Source organism: Vicugna pacos, chromosome 1 (genome assembly GCF_048564905.1).
Source record: "Vicugna pacos chromosome 1, VicPac4, whole genome shotgun sequence".
In the NCBI taxonomy this organism is placed as follows: domain Eukaryota; kingdom Metazoa; phylum Chordata; class Mammalia; order Artiodactyla; family Camelidae; genus Vicugna; species Vicugna pacos.
The window spans coordinates 57739014-57758488 of record NC_132987.1 but is presented as its reverse complement, the minus strand read 5'-3'; the positions used below and the strand labels follow the sequence as shown (position 1 = coordinate 57758488).

The window sequence follows — 19475 nt, the reverse complement described above, 5'->3', positions numbered from 1 at the left end:
ATTTTTAGTGTTTAGCCATACACAATAATTTGGGGATCAATGTAGACTGAATGAACGGAAAGCCTGGGAAGGTTCACGGAGGAAAGAGCGAAGGGAGGAGAGAGAGGAAGCGAGCACTAGGGTACTCTGCAGACCTGATCCTCCCCCGGCTGTTCCCCCGCGGCGCGTGGACCGGAGCGGGCTCCCGCGCTCGCTCTCGCTTCCCGGTGAGCCGCCCCGAGGCCGCCAGGGGGCGCTGCTCTGAGGCAGCAGGGCCGTGCCCGGCGAGGGGGTGGAGCTGCTTTAAATCGCGGCGCCCAGCGGGTCCGCATCTCAGTCCCGGCCCGGGAGCAGCTAAAGCTTCTTGACTCTCGACTCTGGCGCCGACCCGGACCCGGACCCGGACCCAGAGTTTCTCCAGCGGCGGCGCAGGGAGCAGGGCTCCGCGCTGTAACTTCCTCGGCGCGGCTCCGCTATCCCCGGGAGTCCTCCGTGCGCACCTGCCAACTCCGCCTTGTGCACCTGCCGCCCCTGAGCCTGCGCGGGCGCCAAGCGAACCATGGCCAACGCGGGGCTGCAGCTGCTGGGCTTCATCCTGGCCTTCCTGGGCTGGATCGGCACCATCGTCAGCACGGCGCTGCCCCAGTGGAAGATTTACTCCTACGCCAGCGACAACATCGTAACAGCCCAGGCCATCTACGAGGGGCTGTGGATGTCCTGTGTGTCGCAGAGCACCGGGCAGATCCAGTGCAAAGTCTTCGACTCCTTGCTGAATCTACACAGTAAGTGCATTCCCCACTCCCACGGCTGTGACCCAGGGGCCCCAACCCCTCAGTGGCTTCACTTTGGGACTAGTGGCTAACAGCCAATTCGTTGTGTGATGACATGGCTGTAAACCTTACGTGGATCAAGTCTTTTGATCGTGTGCTCTGTCCCGTGGAAGCGGAGGGGACCGTGGTTTGGGGAAAGGGCAGCCCAGTCCTAAGGTTTTCTCGAGCTCCCTGGGTGACACTCGGCTCCTCGGTGTGTGGTTTCATCTGACATGTCCATGGAGGTGGGGTGACGATTGAGCAAGTGAAGGCCAAACTTGAACTTGAGCTCTTAGTCCTCCCTTGGACATTCCAAGATTCTGTGTCAATTGTAGTGTTGGGATGAGAATATGCTATGCCTTGAAAAGTCCGGAGCTTGGTAGCTTGTCAAGTTTGTAAAATTAAACAGATAATCCCAAAGTTATTAGATACGTTTTTTACTCTATCTTTACTATCAGTTTTCATAGGGAAAATTCACCTTCCTACATGGAATTTCCCAACCTAGTGTCTTCAACTCACACTTGAGTCTGAATCTTTTGATTCTCTTGACTTTTAAGATCCAGTAAGTGTGGGGGAGGCCCCTATACATCTCCTTTTGTGACTCCTTGAAGAAGCCTCTTAAGATTCCCCAGAAGAGTTTAGCTTTAAAGCCAGGGGTCTTCAGAAGAGACAGACCATGTACTGTTATTTTAGAAAGTGAAGATTGGTGGCAGGTAAAAAAAGGATGACAAGAAAGAAAATTTCTAAATAACCTCCCTTCATAATATGAAGAAGTGAGTGAAAGCACTGGAGACAAATGCCTCAGCTGATGAGTGCAGAGGTCAGGAGAGAGAGGGCAGGTCTTAAGTCTCTTTCTTCTGGAAAGGAGTTTCTGTGCGGCAGGTGCTGGCTTACCTCTGTCACGTTGGAAAGGATTATATAGAAAGAAATAGTCCTAAGGATGGAAGGGGGAAGAAGGATGACAGGATGGCATTTTTCTTTTTATTATTTTTTTTTTAATAAAAGCTTTTGAGTGTCTTGTCAAAAACTCATTAAATTCCCACTTACTTGAGTCATAACAATTCGTGGCTAGAGTATCTTCCTTGAGATACTACGTTAGTTGTCCTGAACCTTGTGTCTGTCATGCCCTTGAACTAACTTGAAGAAAAGCTTCCTAAGGAGGAAGGTATAGCTCAGTGGTAGAGTGCCTGCCTAACATGCGCAAAGTCCTGGGTTCAATCCCCAGTACCTCCACCAATAACCAAAAAAAAAGGAAAAAATAAATAAAATAAAATACTTATAAATAAACCTAATTACCTCCTCACTTCAACAACAACAACAAAACTTCCTTAGTCTTCACCTAGATGAACAAGCCTGCCCAGCAGCCCCTTTATGTGCTGACGGTGAGCAGTGTTGTCACCCCTCAGGTATATTATACTTCAGTTGCTTGTCCGTTTCCTGCATGTGGTTTTGTCAAAAGCCACACACTTTAGTTATTAAATCTGTTGCAATCTGTTGAACCCTCTTGAGTATCTGTGGAATTTGGTTAGTCAATGTACACATGGTGGTTTTTAGTGTTGTCATTCCAGCTTTTCGAAGTTCCCATGTTAGGATTCCTTGATGCCAAATATAAGGAGTATATTAGGCATTCTCCTTTATATAATCATTGAATCCCCCTGTGGAAAGATAAATAGATGTAGAAATTATGTCAGGCGTTTGGGGTGTCATATTGAGGGGCTGGCAGATGGAAATGGTTCTAAGGGCAATTACAGAGAGGTCTCTGATTTCTCTGAGCTAAATAGTTCATCTTCAACATGTTTAAATAGGTGTCCTTTTGACTTCCTTAAATGACCAAATGAAATCAGATTGATCCATGTAGTAAATACTCAGACAGGTCATCCCTACTCATGATGTGTTAAATGTTTTATTTTCACTTAATTTTAGTTAATATAGCTCTTACAGTTTTTAAAGCTGTGGTGGAATAACTAAATAATACCTCCCTTTTCCCCCCGTACACATTTTGGAGATTTATTCTTGATGAATTTTTTTAACTCCAAATCAAATTCTCCTTTTCTTTTTGGCTAAAGCCAGGGTTCATCCAAGGTGGGGCTGAGGCTCTCCTCTCAAAACTGATTCCCAAAAGAGGAAGCCTTGACTCACATGTACCCTCCCCAACCTGCCAGTGACTCACTAGATGCCTTTGGATGGAGCCCAGAGAACCTACCTGTCTCCCTTTCTCCACCTGGACAGTTGTGCTCACGCCCACCTGATGCAGAGACCCAGAGAGGTGAATCATTGGTTGGTTTTGGTTTAGTTCTGTGACATCTAGAGGTGAATAGGATTAGCTGTACATATAAGTACTGTTCCTTGTAAAAGGCTGCGTTCTACAAAGTACTTTTAGGTGAATAGCTTAGTTAGAAGTTTCTTGAAATTGTGTCTTGTTCTCTTTGCCAGTGGAGCCCACTTGACAACTTAGGGCCGAGCTTCCAAGATTTGTCCAGGTTGTAGCACTAGCCATGTTAAAAGCCCTCGTTCCCCTGCTCTAACTAATGTCAGCTAAAAAAAAAAAAGCACATGACGGGCGTCTAAAGGGATGCAGCGTACTGACACCAATATAAACTTCTCTTAGGTGGTTCTTGCAAAGCAGTTTTTGAAAATACAAGTGAGGAACTGCCTGGGGAAACTGTCTATTGTGGTTTTACTACTGCTGAGACAATAAAGACACTTCTATCCAAGTATGTGATGTTTATTGACATTGATGACTCCTGCAGCTGCTGGTTGGAATATCCAAAAAAGAATGCCAGACTGAGTTGCAGTAGGCTTTTCTTGATTAAACTGTACGTCTTGCCTTGTTTTGATCCAGTTCTCAAACTTTTGGCAAGCTAGAGCCTATTTTATGTGCTTAGTTAATTGCTTCTTCTGGCTTGACTTTAATGGCTAGAGCTGTCCAAACATTGGGTTGCATGGTGGGAGGTGTACAAGCAGAGAAATAAGTAAGCATTCTGAAGGAATGTTGTAGGGAAAATCCAAGCTCCAGACAAATGGGAGGTTAAGCCAGAGTCTCTTTGAGTCTCATCTAACCTTAGGATTCTGTAATTTGTTTGTAAGCTCCTCTAGCCTGTTCAACTCGCTTTGCATGAATCCACATGTGTGTAGGTGTGCTTTAATGAGTACTGGTTGTCAGTGAAGTTTCCCAGCACTCTCACCATGATGTCAGCTCACTCAAAGAGACAAAAATCACTGCCTTGTACAGTCTTTGAAGCATAGGCAGAGAGGAGGGCACCCACTTACACTTCCCTGTTAAACCAAGGGTGTTCAAGGGGCCACTGGTGTTCAGAACTGTTTTAAGCATTAGTTCTGACTCTGGGAAAGATGAAAGTCAAAACCCAAACCCAGGCTTGAGATCAGAAGTTCTCAGTTCTTACTCTGGTTTTGCACTAACTAGCCATGTGTGTCATGGTGAGCCACTCAGTCTCTCTGGGCTGTAGTTTCCCCACTTACAAAATAGGGCCGAGTGGGAGGACTCGGGAGGCAAATCCATGATTCATTCATCCATTCAACAAGCATGAGCCAGGCCCTGTCCTTGCTTCTCGGGATGCAGCTAAGATGATTGGTAAGGTGCCAAGGTTGGTTCCTTCCAGTGCCAACATTCTTTGTTACTAACTCCAGTGATGGAAGGAAAACAGGCAAGTGGCATAGTTTAGGTTTCCTTGATTAGAGTGATAAGTTAAGTGGCATAGAAGGAACAAAGAAGAATACATTTAATCATGAGACAGTTCCTCTAAGAAACAAAAGACGAGAGCAAGACCGCTCAGGACATCCAGAAAAGTGCTAAGTCCTGCCTCATCCCCGACCACTTCAGTTACCGACTATGCTGGGTGTCCTGAGGTCACACCCAGTGGCCACCAGTTCATGCATCCATAAAATGGAAATACTAACAATGAGGACTCTTGAGAAGCTTTGAACTTGAGTAAAAGTGAAATATTTAATAAGTGAAAAAGCTGAGAGTATAGTTCTGACACTCTGTGATGAGCTCATTTAAGTGCAGACGAGAAAAAGAGAGTTTTTGCTCTAGTCACGCAGTGAGTAGTTCATTTATTTGCCTAATACTTACTAAGCAACTACTGATGCAAAGAGGGACTATGTGAAGATGCAGATATAATTAAAATCGACCTTGATTGTGATACAGAGCCCAGAAGGTAATGATGGAGTAGTATGGCTAGTAAATGGCTTGAACAATATCAGGTATTTAAAGGCGATTCTGCTGCTTGTATAGTAAGACTTCAGAAAAAGAAAAAAAACTTCAGAAAAAACAATCCACTGACTTGTCTATGCTTGTCTTTCTACTCTTATGTTGATTACCCTCACTGGAGTAGGTCAGTAACTTCTAACTCATTTCTTGTCTTATAAGTAGAGATCTTTGTAAGAATGTTTTCAAATGGTACTTTCAAGTTGCAAGTGGCAAGAACTCCTTAGGGAGTCTTTAATCTCAAGATTATCAGTCTAGCTAAGTATAATTAAAAGACTGCCTTCTCTCTGTACTGCTGAGTAATGATGAGAAACAGTAGTGTAACTTTCTGAATGTTTGCTAACCATGTTCTCCACGGACAATTTTAGTCAGTGGTAATAATATTGTAGAGGTATCTGCAAATTTAATGGGCCAGAAAGGAGCATATTTGCTTCTAGATTTGATCCAATCAGACCAGCTCAGAGTTAACAGCTGAAGGCTGTATCTCTCTGGTCTAAAATATTTTGTAGTTTTCAAACATTTCTCAATTTATCTGCCCTGACAATTACTGTTCTACCTGGAAAATTTCATCTTATAAAATTAGATGCATAATTTAAGATTTTAGAAAAAAATGAAAAAAAAAAGATTGGGTTCAACTAAAAGTCTGAACTTTTTTTCTCCCCAGGTGAATTTCTAGCTTTTAATGATCTAAACTAAGTCTGGTTTTAGGTAGCAAATTTTTATTACTCTTAGGCTCCCTAGGCAGGTGTTTCTCAGTATTATTTCAAAGATTAAGCTTAACACAAGAGAGTATTTTTACCTATCGTATTAGAATTTTTTAAAGGAAAAAACCTGCTCGGATTTAAATTCGTGGAACACAGATCAAATAATCCAGGAAGCTTGCCAGGCACGGTTCTTAGTGCTGTGGCTGGAAACATGAACAAATACTTGGCCCACGTCATCAAGGAGCTCACAATTACATATTTTAGCTCTCTGACTTAAAAGCCTTCCATAAGACCTTAATGTGAAGGATTCATCTGGTTCCAGCTTAAGACTGTGCAATTTATATTCTATCCACACATTAAATTCTCATTACTGTAGCACAACACTTGCTTACTTGGAGTTGTAATCCACCGTTACATATATGCCCAACTAGTGAGTTTTCATACCGTTCGGATTCTCAGCCTGTTTTTTTTTTTTTTTGTATTTTTACATTTTCCCTCCCCATATCACTATAGTTAAGAATTCACCCAAATATTTCCAGTGATGCAAGATGAGACTTTGTGTTTGATCCCCATCTAGTATTGTAAACTTGTAAGACATTTCCTAAGCCGATGGATGCCAGGATATAAATGAAAAAAATATCGCTTTGCAGAATAGAATTATTGCTTTATCAGATTTTAAAAAAATGAAACATGATCCCCTTGCTCTATATGGTTTGTATAATTCCTAAGCATAGGGTTTTTCCCCCATTTTCCCCATTATTTTGTGCATACTATGCAAATTATACATTATCCCATAAAGAAAGGAAACATACTATAGTTTGTAGCCAACAGATCAAATTATCTGTTCCGTCCTCCTTAGAAACTTTGTAGAAATCGTGGGAAGAGTAAAATGGGTATGGCATGGAACTCAATGTGTTTCCTTTGAGCACTGGAAGAGGAACACACTTAGAGATCGGGACTGTGGGGGTGAGCTCACTCCAGGCGAGTGCAGGTGGAGCCCTAGAGGGGTGGATCCGCGTGTGCTCCCTGCCCGGGTGGTTTTACACACAGCTGACTCAGGAGGTTGAGGCCAGCAGACTCCTTGTGATCCGAGTGCTCAGACCTGCTGGGCTGGTGGCCTGGTGTTCTTACGTGAAGTACAGATCAGAAAGATTATTATCGAAGCTGAGTCTGGTTTGGGGCCCTCCAACTCCAACAAAGTGGAAAACTTAGAGGGAGGTCAACGGAGAAAGCAACAAAAAGTGATGAATAAAGGGTTGGAAAAGTGAGCTTTATGGGTAAACAAAGCAGAAGGTGGTTGAGAGATGTAAGAGGCTATACATATTTAAAGGGCTGTCATAGAAGACAGCATAAAAATCCTCTCACCCCTTCTTTAAGAGTCTCCAATGACTTCTATTACATTTAGAATAAATTCCAAACCCCTACCCCCAGCTTGCAAGGCCCTACATGATAGATGCCTTCTGCCTACCTTGCTAAACCCACCTCTTCTTACTTTCCACATCCTATCGTCCTCTAGTAGAGTGATTAGTGACCCCAGTTTGTCCAGGATTGAAGGCCTTCTCAGGAGGCAGGACTCATAGTTTTAATACTGATAGAGTCCCAGGCAAACGGACAAGCGATCACCCTAACCTCCAGTCACATGGATTATCTTTGTTACCTTCAGCATCTCCTCTTCAGTGTTCCTTTGCCTGAAATGCTTTCCTTCTGAGTGGAACTTAGGACCAATCTGCAACCTGCATTATGTCTAAGAGCTAAATTATTTCATTTTTCATTTTCCTTCTAAGTAATGATTGTCTTTGCAAAAACTGCTGGTTAATCGGAACGCAGGAGGCACCACAGCAACGGAGTCCGTGGAGCTTTCCTCTGGATGTCCCGATGTGGTTTATGATTCCAAGGAAGAAGTTTCACAATAATCTTATTTGCAGCTGTATTATCTGGTAACCCCACGGTCCATGACACCGTGTTTTGATTCAGGAGTTCTTGTACCACCCTGGGATCTTACGATTAGTGTATGGGTAGGTGCCCATTTGCCCACGCACATTTATGGGAAAGTGGATCTGTAAGGGGAGCAGGGGAGTGTCTGTGGTTTGCCTTTTAATTAAATCAAGTAAAAATTTATTGTGGCTTTCAAAATATCTCTCAAATTACTGTAAAAGAAGCCTTGGATACTTCTCAGAAAGTGTTATCACAGATTGTCTGGCAATGGCAAGGGTGGCAATATTAACAAATTCAAATTGATTGATGTTCTAAAAATCTTTAGTGTTAGTTATGATTTGTAACCTAAGTTTTCAACCTTAGAAAATACTGAAGCTGAGCCTAGGTCTACATTAGATAGTGAGACATAGAAGCTCCATCTTGTCCGCCACTTTTGAAAACCATCAGGAAGTCAATTGTTCAAACTTCCTGGTTAGAGATATCATCATTCACACTTTACATAATAAAAGCATGGCCCCAAAGAATAATAAGTAGCTTGCCCAAGATAGCATGTTTGCTTGCAGTGTAAATAATATTTATACATGCAAAAATGCTTGTCACGTGTTCGCACTGTCAATGAAATAATGATCTTTATTTGGAGAAGGAAATAAATCTGGACATCATCAAACTCATCCAACTATTATTTCTCATTTTTCTTTGAAAGTCTGTGCCTTTATGCCACAGGGATGGTATCAGGTTTTCACTCTTTTAAGAACTTTACTGGCATAGGCTCTCAAACCTGACCCTATTTATTTGATAATGACTTAGTACACCAATGACAACAGCAGGGAATTTGAAAATTAGTGGAATCCTGAGAAATACTACATTGAATTATTTTCTGCTGTTTTACAACATGACAGTTTGAATAGTTCTAGAAACTGGTGATCTCTCTGAACATAAATCTACTATGTTCCAAAATAATGTCTCAAAGTGTATTCTGTTTTGTTCTGAGGAAATAGTACGCACATCCCCCAACCCACACTCGTCACTGGAGATACAAGTGGTCCTTATCCAGCCATGATAATGTATTAGAAATTCATTTCTTGTCTTCCGTATTCGCCCACCCAGATTCTCTGCAGCTTGATGACTGGAGTATAAAGCTATTGACTATTACCAAGATATATTGTAAACTGTTTTAATTATGAATGTTTTAACATTGAAGAGGGCACATATGATTGTTATTTCAAATTTAAAATACTCCATTGTTAAGGATTAAAAATGTATTAATTCAGCTAAACCTATTGAACTAGATCAGTGATCATTTAGTCAGAGGGTTTTGAACTGAATGTTGAAAACACAAAGTGCTAGAGCTGCAAGGATTCTTACTCATCATTCAGGCGTTTGTTTTTCTGGAGAAGAAACTATGTTGATTACCTGCAAAAAAAAAAAGATCACTAGAACTGGGCTCTCTTGATTCCTAGTTATGTTGTCTCTCTTCCATACAACACTGAAATATACTTGGCCCTCTACAACTCTTCTCTTGTTGGTCTAGACATGATTTTTACACGTTCTGAAATGTTTTCTGCCAGGTACTTTGCAAGCAACCCGCGCCTTGATGGTGATTGGCATCCTGCTGGGACTGATAGCCATTTGTGTGGCCACTGTTGGCATGAAGTGTATGAAGTGCCTGGAAGATGATGAGGTGCAGAAGATGCGGATGGCTGTCATTGGGGGCGTGATATTTCTTATTTCAGGTAAGAGCCGTCCTGTCCCCCGTTGGCCTTATTAAACTCTCTCTGGCATGGTTTAAGATCTAGTTTTTGGTTTCCTTAATTACATTGGTTTTGTTGCACTTGGATCGATTTAATTCAGTTCCTTTAAAATCTGAAGACAGAAAACCATAAGTCCAGTTGACCTTTACATGAAAATTTGAGATTGCTGCCCATAATGGACAGGTCTATTCCCTGAAGTTTCAGGTACCAACTGGTTTGTTCGAACCGGTTTCTCCAGGCAAAGAGTGAGATTTCTTACCTAGCACACACTAAGGAGCAATTCTATATAATGTAGAGACTTTCCATAGTGTCCCTGCAGACACCGTGTGGAAAAGATGGGGGATACTGAAAGAGAACGTGAAGAACATGTCAGCCATGCAGGTGTGTGGAGAATGGATGGGGCTGGGGTTATTGGAGGAAGATGAGGACATCATTCCACGTGGGCAGGTCTGATTTCAGAACAAACACGCCGCCATCTATCCATCAGTGGAGAGAAATGCCAATTGGAGTGGAGGTGGAACATTGGAATCCTAGGAAATGAGAGTAAATGAGTTTGGAAAGAAAATAATACAACGAGGTCTTGAGAAAAACCTTGATAAAAGAATGAGGTTGTCTTTTCCATAGAAAATCATTATGTATTTATTGTTTTATTCACATGTTGATTAAAGAGTTAAGATCCTGTGACCTTCGAGAAAATGAGAGCCGGAGGAAGACATCGACACTTTGTAAAGCCTTATAATGAGGTTTATATTAAATGAGATAGTGTGGGTATAAAATTGTGTGTGTATAAAGCAGTAGGCTATATTACTATGTATTATCTATAGTATATGTGTCATATACTATATGTAGTGGTCTATTGTTTTGAAATAGACTATTATGTATACTATATAAAGTGTATATAGTAGTCTATTATTTTTGAAAATGACACCAATGATATAATCTACCACTAGAAAATTCTACCACTAGAATTAGACTTCCTTCTCTCATTTTGTTTTTAACAAGAGGAGGGGTCCTGCCCCCAGCATGTATGTGGATTTCATCAGTAATGTAGGAGTACGTGTGGGTTTGCTAAAGGCTTAATTAGTTTAACATGACTGGGCATTTAGTTTATTCAAATTGCTCCTATCAGGAAAAGCATGGATAGCATTTTATTCCCAGAAGTTTGATTTTACATCAAAGGCTATGAATAAAAGTTACTGTGTAGACCCTTCCTTTTGCTTGTCTCTTGTAAGTCTCACCCATCACTCCCACTTCAGTTTCTGGGACTTCCTAGGGAGGGAGGGTTACAAGTTCCAGAGCATTCTCAAGATCTATTTGAGCAGCCCAAAGCAGGAGTGTTTTCTCCTGAGTATTTAGAGGCAATTAGATTGCACCACTTTTCTGTGGGAGGAAGGAGGAAGGGGGGTAGCATAGAAACATTTAATCTGTCTAAATTGATGAATTTTTAGAATTACTGTAAAAAGAATTATTTAGTTTCTTTGGATAAGAAAAATTGAGGTGTTGTATGCTTCTTATAAGTGATAGACTGGATTACTTTGACTATACAGTTTCTCTATTACTGAAATATGAAAGGCAGGAGAAATTGGGAGTGTACTGTCCGTGTCGATCTGATGTGGTCAGCGAATCTCAAGGCAACCCCTAGCACGTCTGGCCAGTGGGCTGTAGGAGTTTAGGCGATCTGGCCCACTCTGAGACAGGTCCTGCTCCTTCCTGCTACCTAGGAATCTTTACTTTGATTTGATCCTTCAGAAGTGTAAATTTTGAATCTTGGCCAAGAAGAATGTAGAAGGGTTTTCATCCTCCCTTTTCTATGGGACTGGCTATACTAATAAGGACTTCGACTTTATCCAAAGTAGTCAAGTGCACTAACGTATAGCGCTGTATTTGAGAGAGATCTTAAATGACATGAACCTGCTGAACTGTTCCCCAAAAAGTGTTACTTATGCCGATGACCTTGAACTATAAGTGAATAAGATGACGTGAAGAGTATAAGCTATGCCTAACTCCAACCTAATATTTTGTCTGTCTTAAGAGAATATTTAGGATAAATCATGCCTGAACCACTAATCTCCCTAAAGTCATCTGAATTAAAATGGACTAAATTAAAAATGTCAGGACTGTTGATGAGAGTTAATTCTAGTAAAATACTTATACATGTAATGAGCCGTATATTTATGCTCCACGTTCCATGGTGATTAACAGTCTTTTGTTTTGAATTTCTGTAGGTCTGGCCGTTTTAGTCGCCACAGCGTGGTATGGCAATAGAATTGTTCAGGAATTCTATGACCCCATGACCCCGGTCAATGCCAGGTAATGCTGTTCACGCGTATAGTTTGCTCTCTGAGAAAATACCCTTGTTATGTTCTGCATAGTCTGGGTCGTGCTATAGCTTCCAGATTTGCCATCCAGAATTTTATGCAATTTTCTGTCAAACTTGAAATAATTTGAATGGCCTGTAACTCATGTTAAACTAAGTTTGGTACTTGCTTTAACAGCCTATATTAATGACAAAATGAACTTCAAGGTAGAAAAGTTCCAAGGTGTGTGCTTTTCAAATGTATGCCAAAATGTATGTTTTTCCATATTTAAAAAAATATTATTAATAAAGATACCAATATATTTGAAATTTCATTTTGAAGTGTATTCTGATACTTATAATACTTAATTGTGACTATTTGTAACTGAACACAGCTTATGATTGATCGAAAAAATAGTATCTCCTGTAGAGGTTAATAAATAACACTTCATTTCTAACAGTTTATTAATCTTATTTATGGAAAACAATCTATTTATGAAAATGATAAGTTACCGCTTTGAAATTCTGTGTCTCATCTCAACCATAAAATTAACTTTACAAAAGTCTTCCTTCTTAATACTGCAAGTTGTGGAAGTTAAAGAGCTGACTCCGGGCTCTCACTTAATGACACTGTTTGATCAGAACAAGGCTCCTTGTCTCATTGTATTCACATCTTTAGAGGCTAATAACTACATTTAGGATCAGGATGTTAGGCTGTAATTATTGTTTGTTAAGTGCTAAGATGAATGGATGAAAACTCTAGTGGTTGGAGAGAGAAGGTGTGTTTCTCTTTGTGATGATCACCCATGCATAGGAGGACACGTACCGCGATGATTGTGTTGGAACCCATCCCATAAGATTTACCACATAGGGGCAGAAACTGCTGGAGGTCAATAGGCTAAAATTTTACCAGTAATGGATATGAAAGCACAGTACAAATTGCTAGGCGCTGTACACTTGTTTGCATTGTCTCACATGATCCCCAAAGCCGTTCTGTGACACGGATGGGATCAACCTGCTTTACGAGAAGCAGTAACTGAGGCTGAGCGGTGGAGTTCCCAGCCCAGTGTTGCAGCACTTGAGAATTTGCTTTAAGATTTAAACCCAGGCCTTTTCACTCCAGATGCAGCCCTTCTCTATTCTTATTGTCCACCATCAATCGCAGGTCTTCTCCCCAGAAGTATGGCTTCATACATCCGCCTGGGTCAACTTAATCTAGAACAACCTGTGGGCTGCTGAGAAGTCTTCTGCACAAAACCACAAATTTCAGATTTTAGTGTTTATAGGTACCTGGGATTAACTATGCCAAACGTTAGCAGTCTCCACCACACTGTAGCAGTTTCTTTAAAAAGTATGGCTGCTGCTTCGTGCTACCACGCCTTGTTAAGTGTCAGCCTAGGATCCGAGGACCAAGCTGACTTCTGAAACATGTGAACATGCTTTACAAGTCTCCTACACGTGGGAGAGTCTTTCATTTTAGTTGTGTAATAGTTGTGAAATTAACCTGCTATTGCATGTTGTGTTGCCTGATCTACTATTGCAAATTGTCAACGACGGCATTGTCAACATTCTTGTGTGTGTGTTCACAAACCTCAAAGTACTTCATAAAACTTAAAGAGATGATGAGGAGTTATTTCAGTGGGAAAACGTAGTAAGTATGATACTGATTTCTTTCCTTAATTACGTTAGAAACACTTCCAGTGATTCATTGATTAAACAGGTGCGCATGATCTTTTCTTTCTAGGTATGAATTTGGACATGCTCTCTTCACTGGCTGGGCTGCTGCTTCTCTCACCCTCCTGGGAGGTGCCCTGCTTTGCTGCTCGTGTCCCCGGAAAACAACATCTTACCCAACGCCACGGCCCTACCCGAAACCTGCGCCTTCCAGTGGGAAAGACTATGTGTGACACAGAAGCAAGCGGAGACAACTCTGTGGGGGAGAAAACAGGAAATGGACATGGAAATACTGTCACTGACATTAAGAGCTTAGACTTTTGGCTCTTGTAGTCTGAACTATGGTGTTACTAAAAAACCGTATTTTTTTAAATACCCATTACTAAAAATGGCTTTTTCTTATTTTAGCTCCTTTCCTCAATACAGGAGGGAAGTATTTTCCATTTGTATCACTGCTTCCCATTGAGTAATCATCTCAGTTGTGGGAGGAGGGCGCTCCTTAAATATATATAGATATGTACATATACATGTTTTTCTATAAAAAAAATTAGATGGTGAAAAATCTTATTTTCCTTATGTGGGTACCAGCATACTTAAAATATATCTAAAAAAGAAAAATATATTTAATTCTATATTGATTAAATAGGTAGTTTATATGATATTTTCCTCTTCTTTGTTTATGTACACATAGATAATAAGTCAAATATCATTTACCGTCCTTCACCAGCTTATAGTGTCTTTCACAGAAGACCTGACCTACTTTACCAAGTATGAATTATTTCAATTCTTCCCATGTGCCCTTTACGTATACTTACATATACTTTTTACTATGATCTTACAGTATTTGCTTTGTCATCGGTCATTCTTCATGCCTTTGCTTTTTGTGAGGTTGGGCTTAACTCTTGAATCTGACAACACATTTTATATGCCTATAATTTAATTCTTAAAGTCTATAAGAATCTCTTACAAATCAGAGCGTTGGGAGCAAATCATTCTGTGCGACTAGATGGTATATTCCTGTTGACCTTCCCACACGCTCCCTGTACTCTGACCTAGAACATGCCTGTTTGCTTTGAAAATATTTGTTACATTGAGGAGCTGTGTGCTGCTTTCCCAGGTGTTGTAACACAGTTTCATTGATTGAATTTTTTGAGCTACTTTTTCCCAGTTGTATATCCTCCCAAACTACCTTTTTCTTCCCCTCCTTCCTCAACTGTACTGCTTTCCCATACACTTTACCTCTTGTCAGAGACGGGTAGCCTGCTTGTCTGCATGGAGTGTTGGACTATCTGCAGTGACAATCTGATGACAGATATTCCCTCTGTTTCTGTAAGGGAGTCATTTACTCTTTCTCCTCTTTTCCCATCTGTCAAATTGAAATAATGATACTTAACCAGCTGGTAAAGTGGTGTAAGTATTAATTAGCTGATATTATGCTCATTCTTTGAACATGAAATATGCCTAAGTAGTATTTGTATTTGCTAAATTGGCTGTTAAGAAGTCATTGAACCAGACCTACATGCAGGCATTCACGTTGTTCAGCACCTTCTTTTCTCCACAGGTCCATGTCCTTCCTCTCAGCTGCGGCCACCATGTTGTTGGTGCTCTGTCCCATTTTAACAATTGCTCTTAGTTTTCTGGTCTGTGGAAAATGCTCCTTCACTTGAACAAGATGATGTAATGGAAAGGGTGTTGACTTCAGTGTCTGGAGACCTAATTTGAGTCTTGGTGCTATCAATTACTGTGTGAGTTTGGGCAAGGCACTTGGTTGCCCTAGATTTATTGCTTCATTTATAAAAAGAGGATTGTATTCCTGACCTGCCTACCTCACAGGGCTGTTGTGGGGATCCCAGGAGATGGGATGTATGTGAATGTGATTTTGTAGGATGAGAAATATTGGACTAGGGGAAAGAATTAAGGAATTCAAGTGCATGGGTTTGGGATTACTTTTCAAATGACTGAAAAGAGAGAAATTTTAAGACATGGGTTTCTTGCCTTAACCATTCTTTCCAGTGATGAGACACTAAAGTGGAATTCAGCTTTTAAGTGAAAAGGATTCTAAGAAAGTGTTAGTTTTCTTCAGTCAGAATGGCCTGATGCTTTTTGTGGGTAAGCTTTTCTCCTATTAGGAATGCAGACTTGACCTAGGACAATTTTGCAGATGTGATGGATAAAACAGAAGTGTCAGTGTTGGCAAACCAAAGAATGGAAGATTTTTTTGAATTATAATGACTTACAAGGGTAAACAAGGTGGATATCTCTCAAGTGATGTCACTGGAGGTGTTGCTATCAGCTGGCAGCTAGCACTGCTAGAAAAGGGAGTTGGGGACTGTAAGTCATAGTGAAACCACATGGGGAAATTATCCAAAGGACTGCATCATAGAATCTGAACCTCATAAATTTCAGTGTATCTTCCAAAAGTCTGTGCTCCTAGAATGTGTAGTTCAAAGAACCTCTGCTACATGCATAGAGCCTAATGATGGGTAGATATAAATACATGGGGTTACTAGTTGCTAAACTCTAAAAAGAAATCTATAGTCCAAAGTGGCCAACAGGATTGTTACACCAGAATTTATCTAATTTTGATATTTTTGTACTCTGCTACATACCTGGAAACAGACAAATAGATACTTGGGGTTTTGTAATGGGAATTTGTATAAAGCATTACTCTTTTTTCAATAAATTGGTTTTTTTTGTAATATAAAACAAATCCTTGGTTTGTTTTTTTAATCATTTATTTCAAGATTGCCATGCTTGGAAAAGAAGATGGCTTGGGACAGCACCTGACTCACTGTGTGTCCCTGGGAAAGAGCTGTGGTGCCTCTGGGCCATCTGTCAGCTATTTGAGTGACTCCACCCACCGGGATGCCCTATTTCTCACACACTGTGCTTCTTCTTCATCAAGGGCGGTGATAGAAGAGAATGTCAGGAGAAGTTACTTAATTTTCCTCACCCATAGAAAAGGGACATGCTATGGTAAGTAATTAAGTGAAAAAACAGCCAACTGTAAAGTACTGTGAAAACTTAAGGTGGTTGTGTTCCTCACAGGTTGGAAGAGAGGAAGATAGCCAGAAATCCATTATTGTTTTTGTAATGATTATTATTAAAACTAAGTTTTAGGTTGGCAAATGATAAAACTCATCCACTCATTATCTGAAAATGTCAATAATTGATAAAGCCTTAATTGAAACCTCTCCCTAAGCAATTTTCATAATAAAGAGACAGCCTTGTAAGCAAAGGATTGCTGCTCTATGTGGAGTCTCAGACATTAGCACTAAGGGTAAGAGACTAAGATTATTGTCAGGCAGTTTGATCTGAACTCCCCTTAAATTGTTGTTTGTTTTATTTGTTTTAGACTATTTTTTCTTTTTTTTTTTTAAACTGAGGGAGTGGGGATTGAACCCAGGACCTCGTGCATGCTAAGCAAGCACTCTACTCCTGAGCTACACCCTCCCCATGAATTCCCCTTAAATTAAGCAGATGCATCAGAATCCCCATTCTTTCTACTGAATTTAAATCTCTGGGGTGGGTTCCAGGCTCATGAAGTTTGAGAGAAAATAAAATTCCTCAGTGCTTCTGACGAAAACTCTTCAAAGGAAAACCTGGATTGTCAATCATACCAAGTAGACATTCATCTCTATGTAAGCTCATCCTTATCAGACGCCATTGTCCTGAAAGCCATGTCATTTCTCACCCCCATCATTTAGTACTTTCTATGTGGACCTGTGCCCTGGTCCAAGGAAATCTTTGTACCATTCCCATTTTCCCACATTTTAAAGCCTATTGTTAATTCTAGTAAAATCTGGTAGTGGATTTTTTTCCCTTCTCTTTGTGTGTGGCTCGGGTATAAGATTTCCACAGCCTCCTCCTCCACCACCCCAGACATACCTCGTGTACCTCCAGCCTGCCCTAAAATCTCTACAAATAGGTGGTACCATGGAAACTGGCAGAAGTCACTGCAGGTTCTAGGGTTATGTGGGGACAGCTTGTTGAGTTTAAAAACACAGTGAGAAACGTTCTCAAGGCTCTGAAACACTGCAGACCTCATGGCATTTTGTATACCCATCTTCCATTGACAGGTTTTTCCCCACATGGCCAGTATCAGCAATTAGACAGGAGATATGAATTTATGTAATTAATGTTTACTGAACTCATATGTGGAATCTAAAAAAAAAAAAAAAGAAAAAAGAGGACACTAATGAACTCACCTACAAAACAGGAATAGACTCATAGACATAGTAAACAATCTTATGGTTACTGGTGGGGGGAAGAGAGTGGGAAGGGAAAAATTGAGAGTTCAAGATTTACAAATATTAACTACTATATATAAAAACAGATAAAAAACAAATTTCTTCTCTATAGCCCAGGGTACTACATTCAATATCTTGTAGTCACCTATAATGAAAAAGAATATGAAAACAAATAAATGTATGTATGTGTATGAATGAAACATTATGCTGTATGCCAGAAATTGATACTTCTATACTTAAATAAAAATTAAAAAAAAAAAGAGAAGTGAGCTCTAATACAGTAAGGACAAAAGACTTTATTTTTGATGATTATTTTTACCATAATATTTATTTTTCTGATAATAAAATCAAAACTTATTAATCATTAAAGTAGAAAAGTAAAGTAGAGATAATTATTTTAAAGACTATAATAACCATATTACTCAAAAGCAAAACTATTAACAATTTGATGTGATCGTCTTAGTCTTTCTTCTTTCCTAAAGATAAGCTTTGGAGCTTGTTGTTATTTTTTACTTTTTAATCACATGGAAAAAATAATTTTGATTTCTGTCCTGTTTTCTATTCATGTATATAGTAATATACTGCTACCATGCAGACTTCATAAACAGTCATTCATTCATTCAGGTAATATTTTTAAGAAGTTAATATTTGTTAAATATTTTCTACCACAACGGAAATGGTGCCCTGGATTTGTGCAACATAGAAACCATGAATAAAATAGACAAAGCACTTTCCACTCCAGGAATTTATATTCTAGATGGGAAACATAGACAATAAAATATATATGCTAAATATGTAGCATATTAAATAGTGGTAAGCCATATAGATAAAAACTAAAGTAGGCAAGGACTGAGAGGGTGTGGGGAGGGTAGCAATTAAAAATAATGAGGTCTTGGAAGTCCTCAATGAGAAGATGATGTTTAAGAAACAGCCTAAAGGAGATGAAGCAGAAAATCAAGTGGTTATCTAGAGGAAAGAACATTCCAGAAAAAGCAGGTCTAAATGCTCTACAGGGTATGAAATGTATAAATGTAAAAAATGTTCAAGAAAGAGTAAGGAGGCTGGAACGCTTTAAGCTAGGAAGAGAGTGGTAAGAGAGGAAGGCATGATGGGAAAGGGCACCTAAACTGTACAGGACGTGGTGGACCACTGTAAGCACTTCATCTTTCATTTCAGTAAAAGAGTGTTCATTTTTGAGAAAAGAAACCACAAGAGCTAAATTAAGGGGTAATTTTCCCTGTTGTGTTGAGAATAGTCTATAGGAGAGCAAGGAGAAAAGGCGATGAGTTCAGATGGAAAGTTACCACAATAAGCCTGGCCAGAGATGGCTTGGTGATAGCATGTGCAGTAAGAAGTGCTTAGAATCTGGATCTCATTCTAAAGTAGAGCCCGCCAGTTTTGCTGATTGACTGGAAATGAGATTTCAGATTAAAAGAGGGGTCAAAGATGACTCCAAGACTTTGGGCCTGCCTGAGCAATTAATAGTCTGGAGCTGCCAGAAACCAGGGAGGGAAAAGTATGGAAGGGTAGATTTGGAAGAGAAAATTAGGTTTATCATCACTAGACTAAAAAGTCAGTAAAAGTAGAAATTAAATCTATTTTACCCATTATTGAATCTTTTATTATCTTCCAAACTTTTTATTCCAGTATTGTCAAGAGTATCCCCAAAGAAGTGCGGTGTATTAGAGTCTTAGGCCTGCCCTAGATTTTGGTCCTGATTCTGCCCTTCACTAAGAGTATCTTTTAATGATTACATTTTAGTAATTTAATGTAGTAGTCAAGACCAAATGTGCCAGGTTAGGTATTCTTGGAAGCAGGATGTCAAGACAGAATTGCAAGAGATGGAATG

At 40.0% G+C, this 19475-nt stretch overlaps 1 protein-coding gene across 2 annotated transcripts; it reads left to right on the top strand.

The window, feature by feature from the left end:
• The first annotated feature begins 291 nt into the window (after positions 1–291).
• On the top strand, positions 292–17592 carry CLDN1 (claudin 1). 2 transcript variants are annotated; one of them, XR_012073416.1, is made up of 5 exons: positions 292–761; positions 9224–9388; positions 11632–11716; positions 13447–16352; positions 16913–17592. XR_012073416.1 is itself a non-coding variant. In XM_006200963.4 (4 exons), the coding sequence occupies exons 1-4, from the start codon at positions 539–541 to the stop codon at positions 13607–13609; spliced, it is 636 nt and encodes a 211-aa protein (XP_006201025.1). In that variant the 5' UTR covers positions 292–538; the 3' UTR covers positions 13610–17592. The 2 variants fall into 2 exon arrangements, 1 of the variants encoding a protein (XP_006201025.1); XM_006200963.4 differs by having other exon boundaries at positions 13447–17592.
• Positions 17593–19475: the final 1883 nt, after the last annotated feature.

What these genes read in the sequence shown, in the direction of transcription:
- CLDN1 (XM_006200963.4), top strand. Translation starts at nt 539, where the DNA reads ATGGCCAACGCGGGGCTGCAGCTGCTGGGCTTCATCCTGGCCTTCCTG. An exon ending in CTCCTTGCTGAATCTACACA is followed by an intron (nt 762 to 9,223) that starts GTAAGTGCATTC and finishes GTTTTCTGCCAG; the next exon opens with GTACTTTGCAAGCAACCCGC. An exon ending in CGTGATATTTCTTATTTCAG is followed by an intron (nt 9,389 to 11,631) that starts GTAAGAGCCGTC and finishes GAATTTCTGTAG; the next exon opens with GTCTGGCCGTTTTAGTCGCC.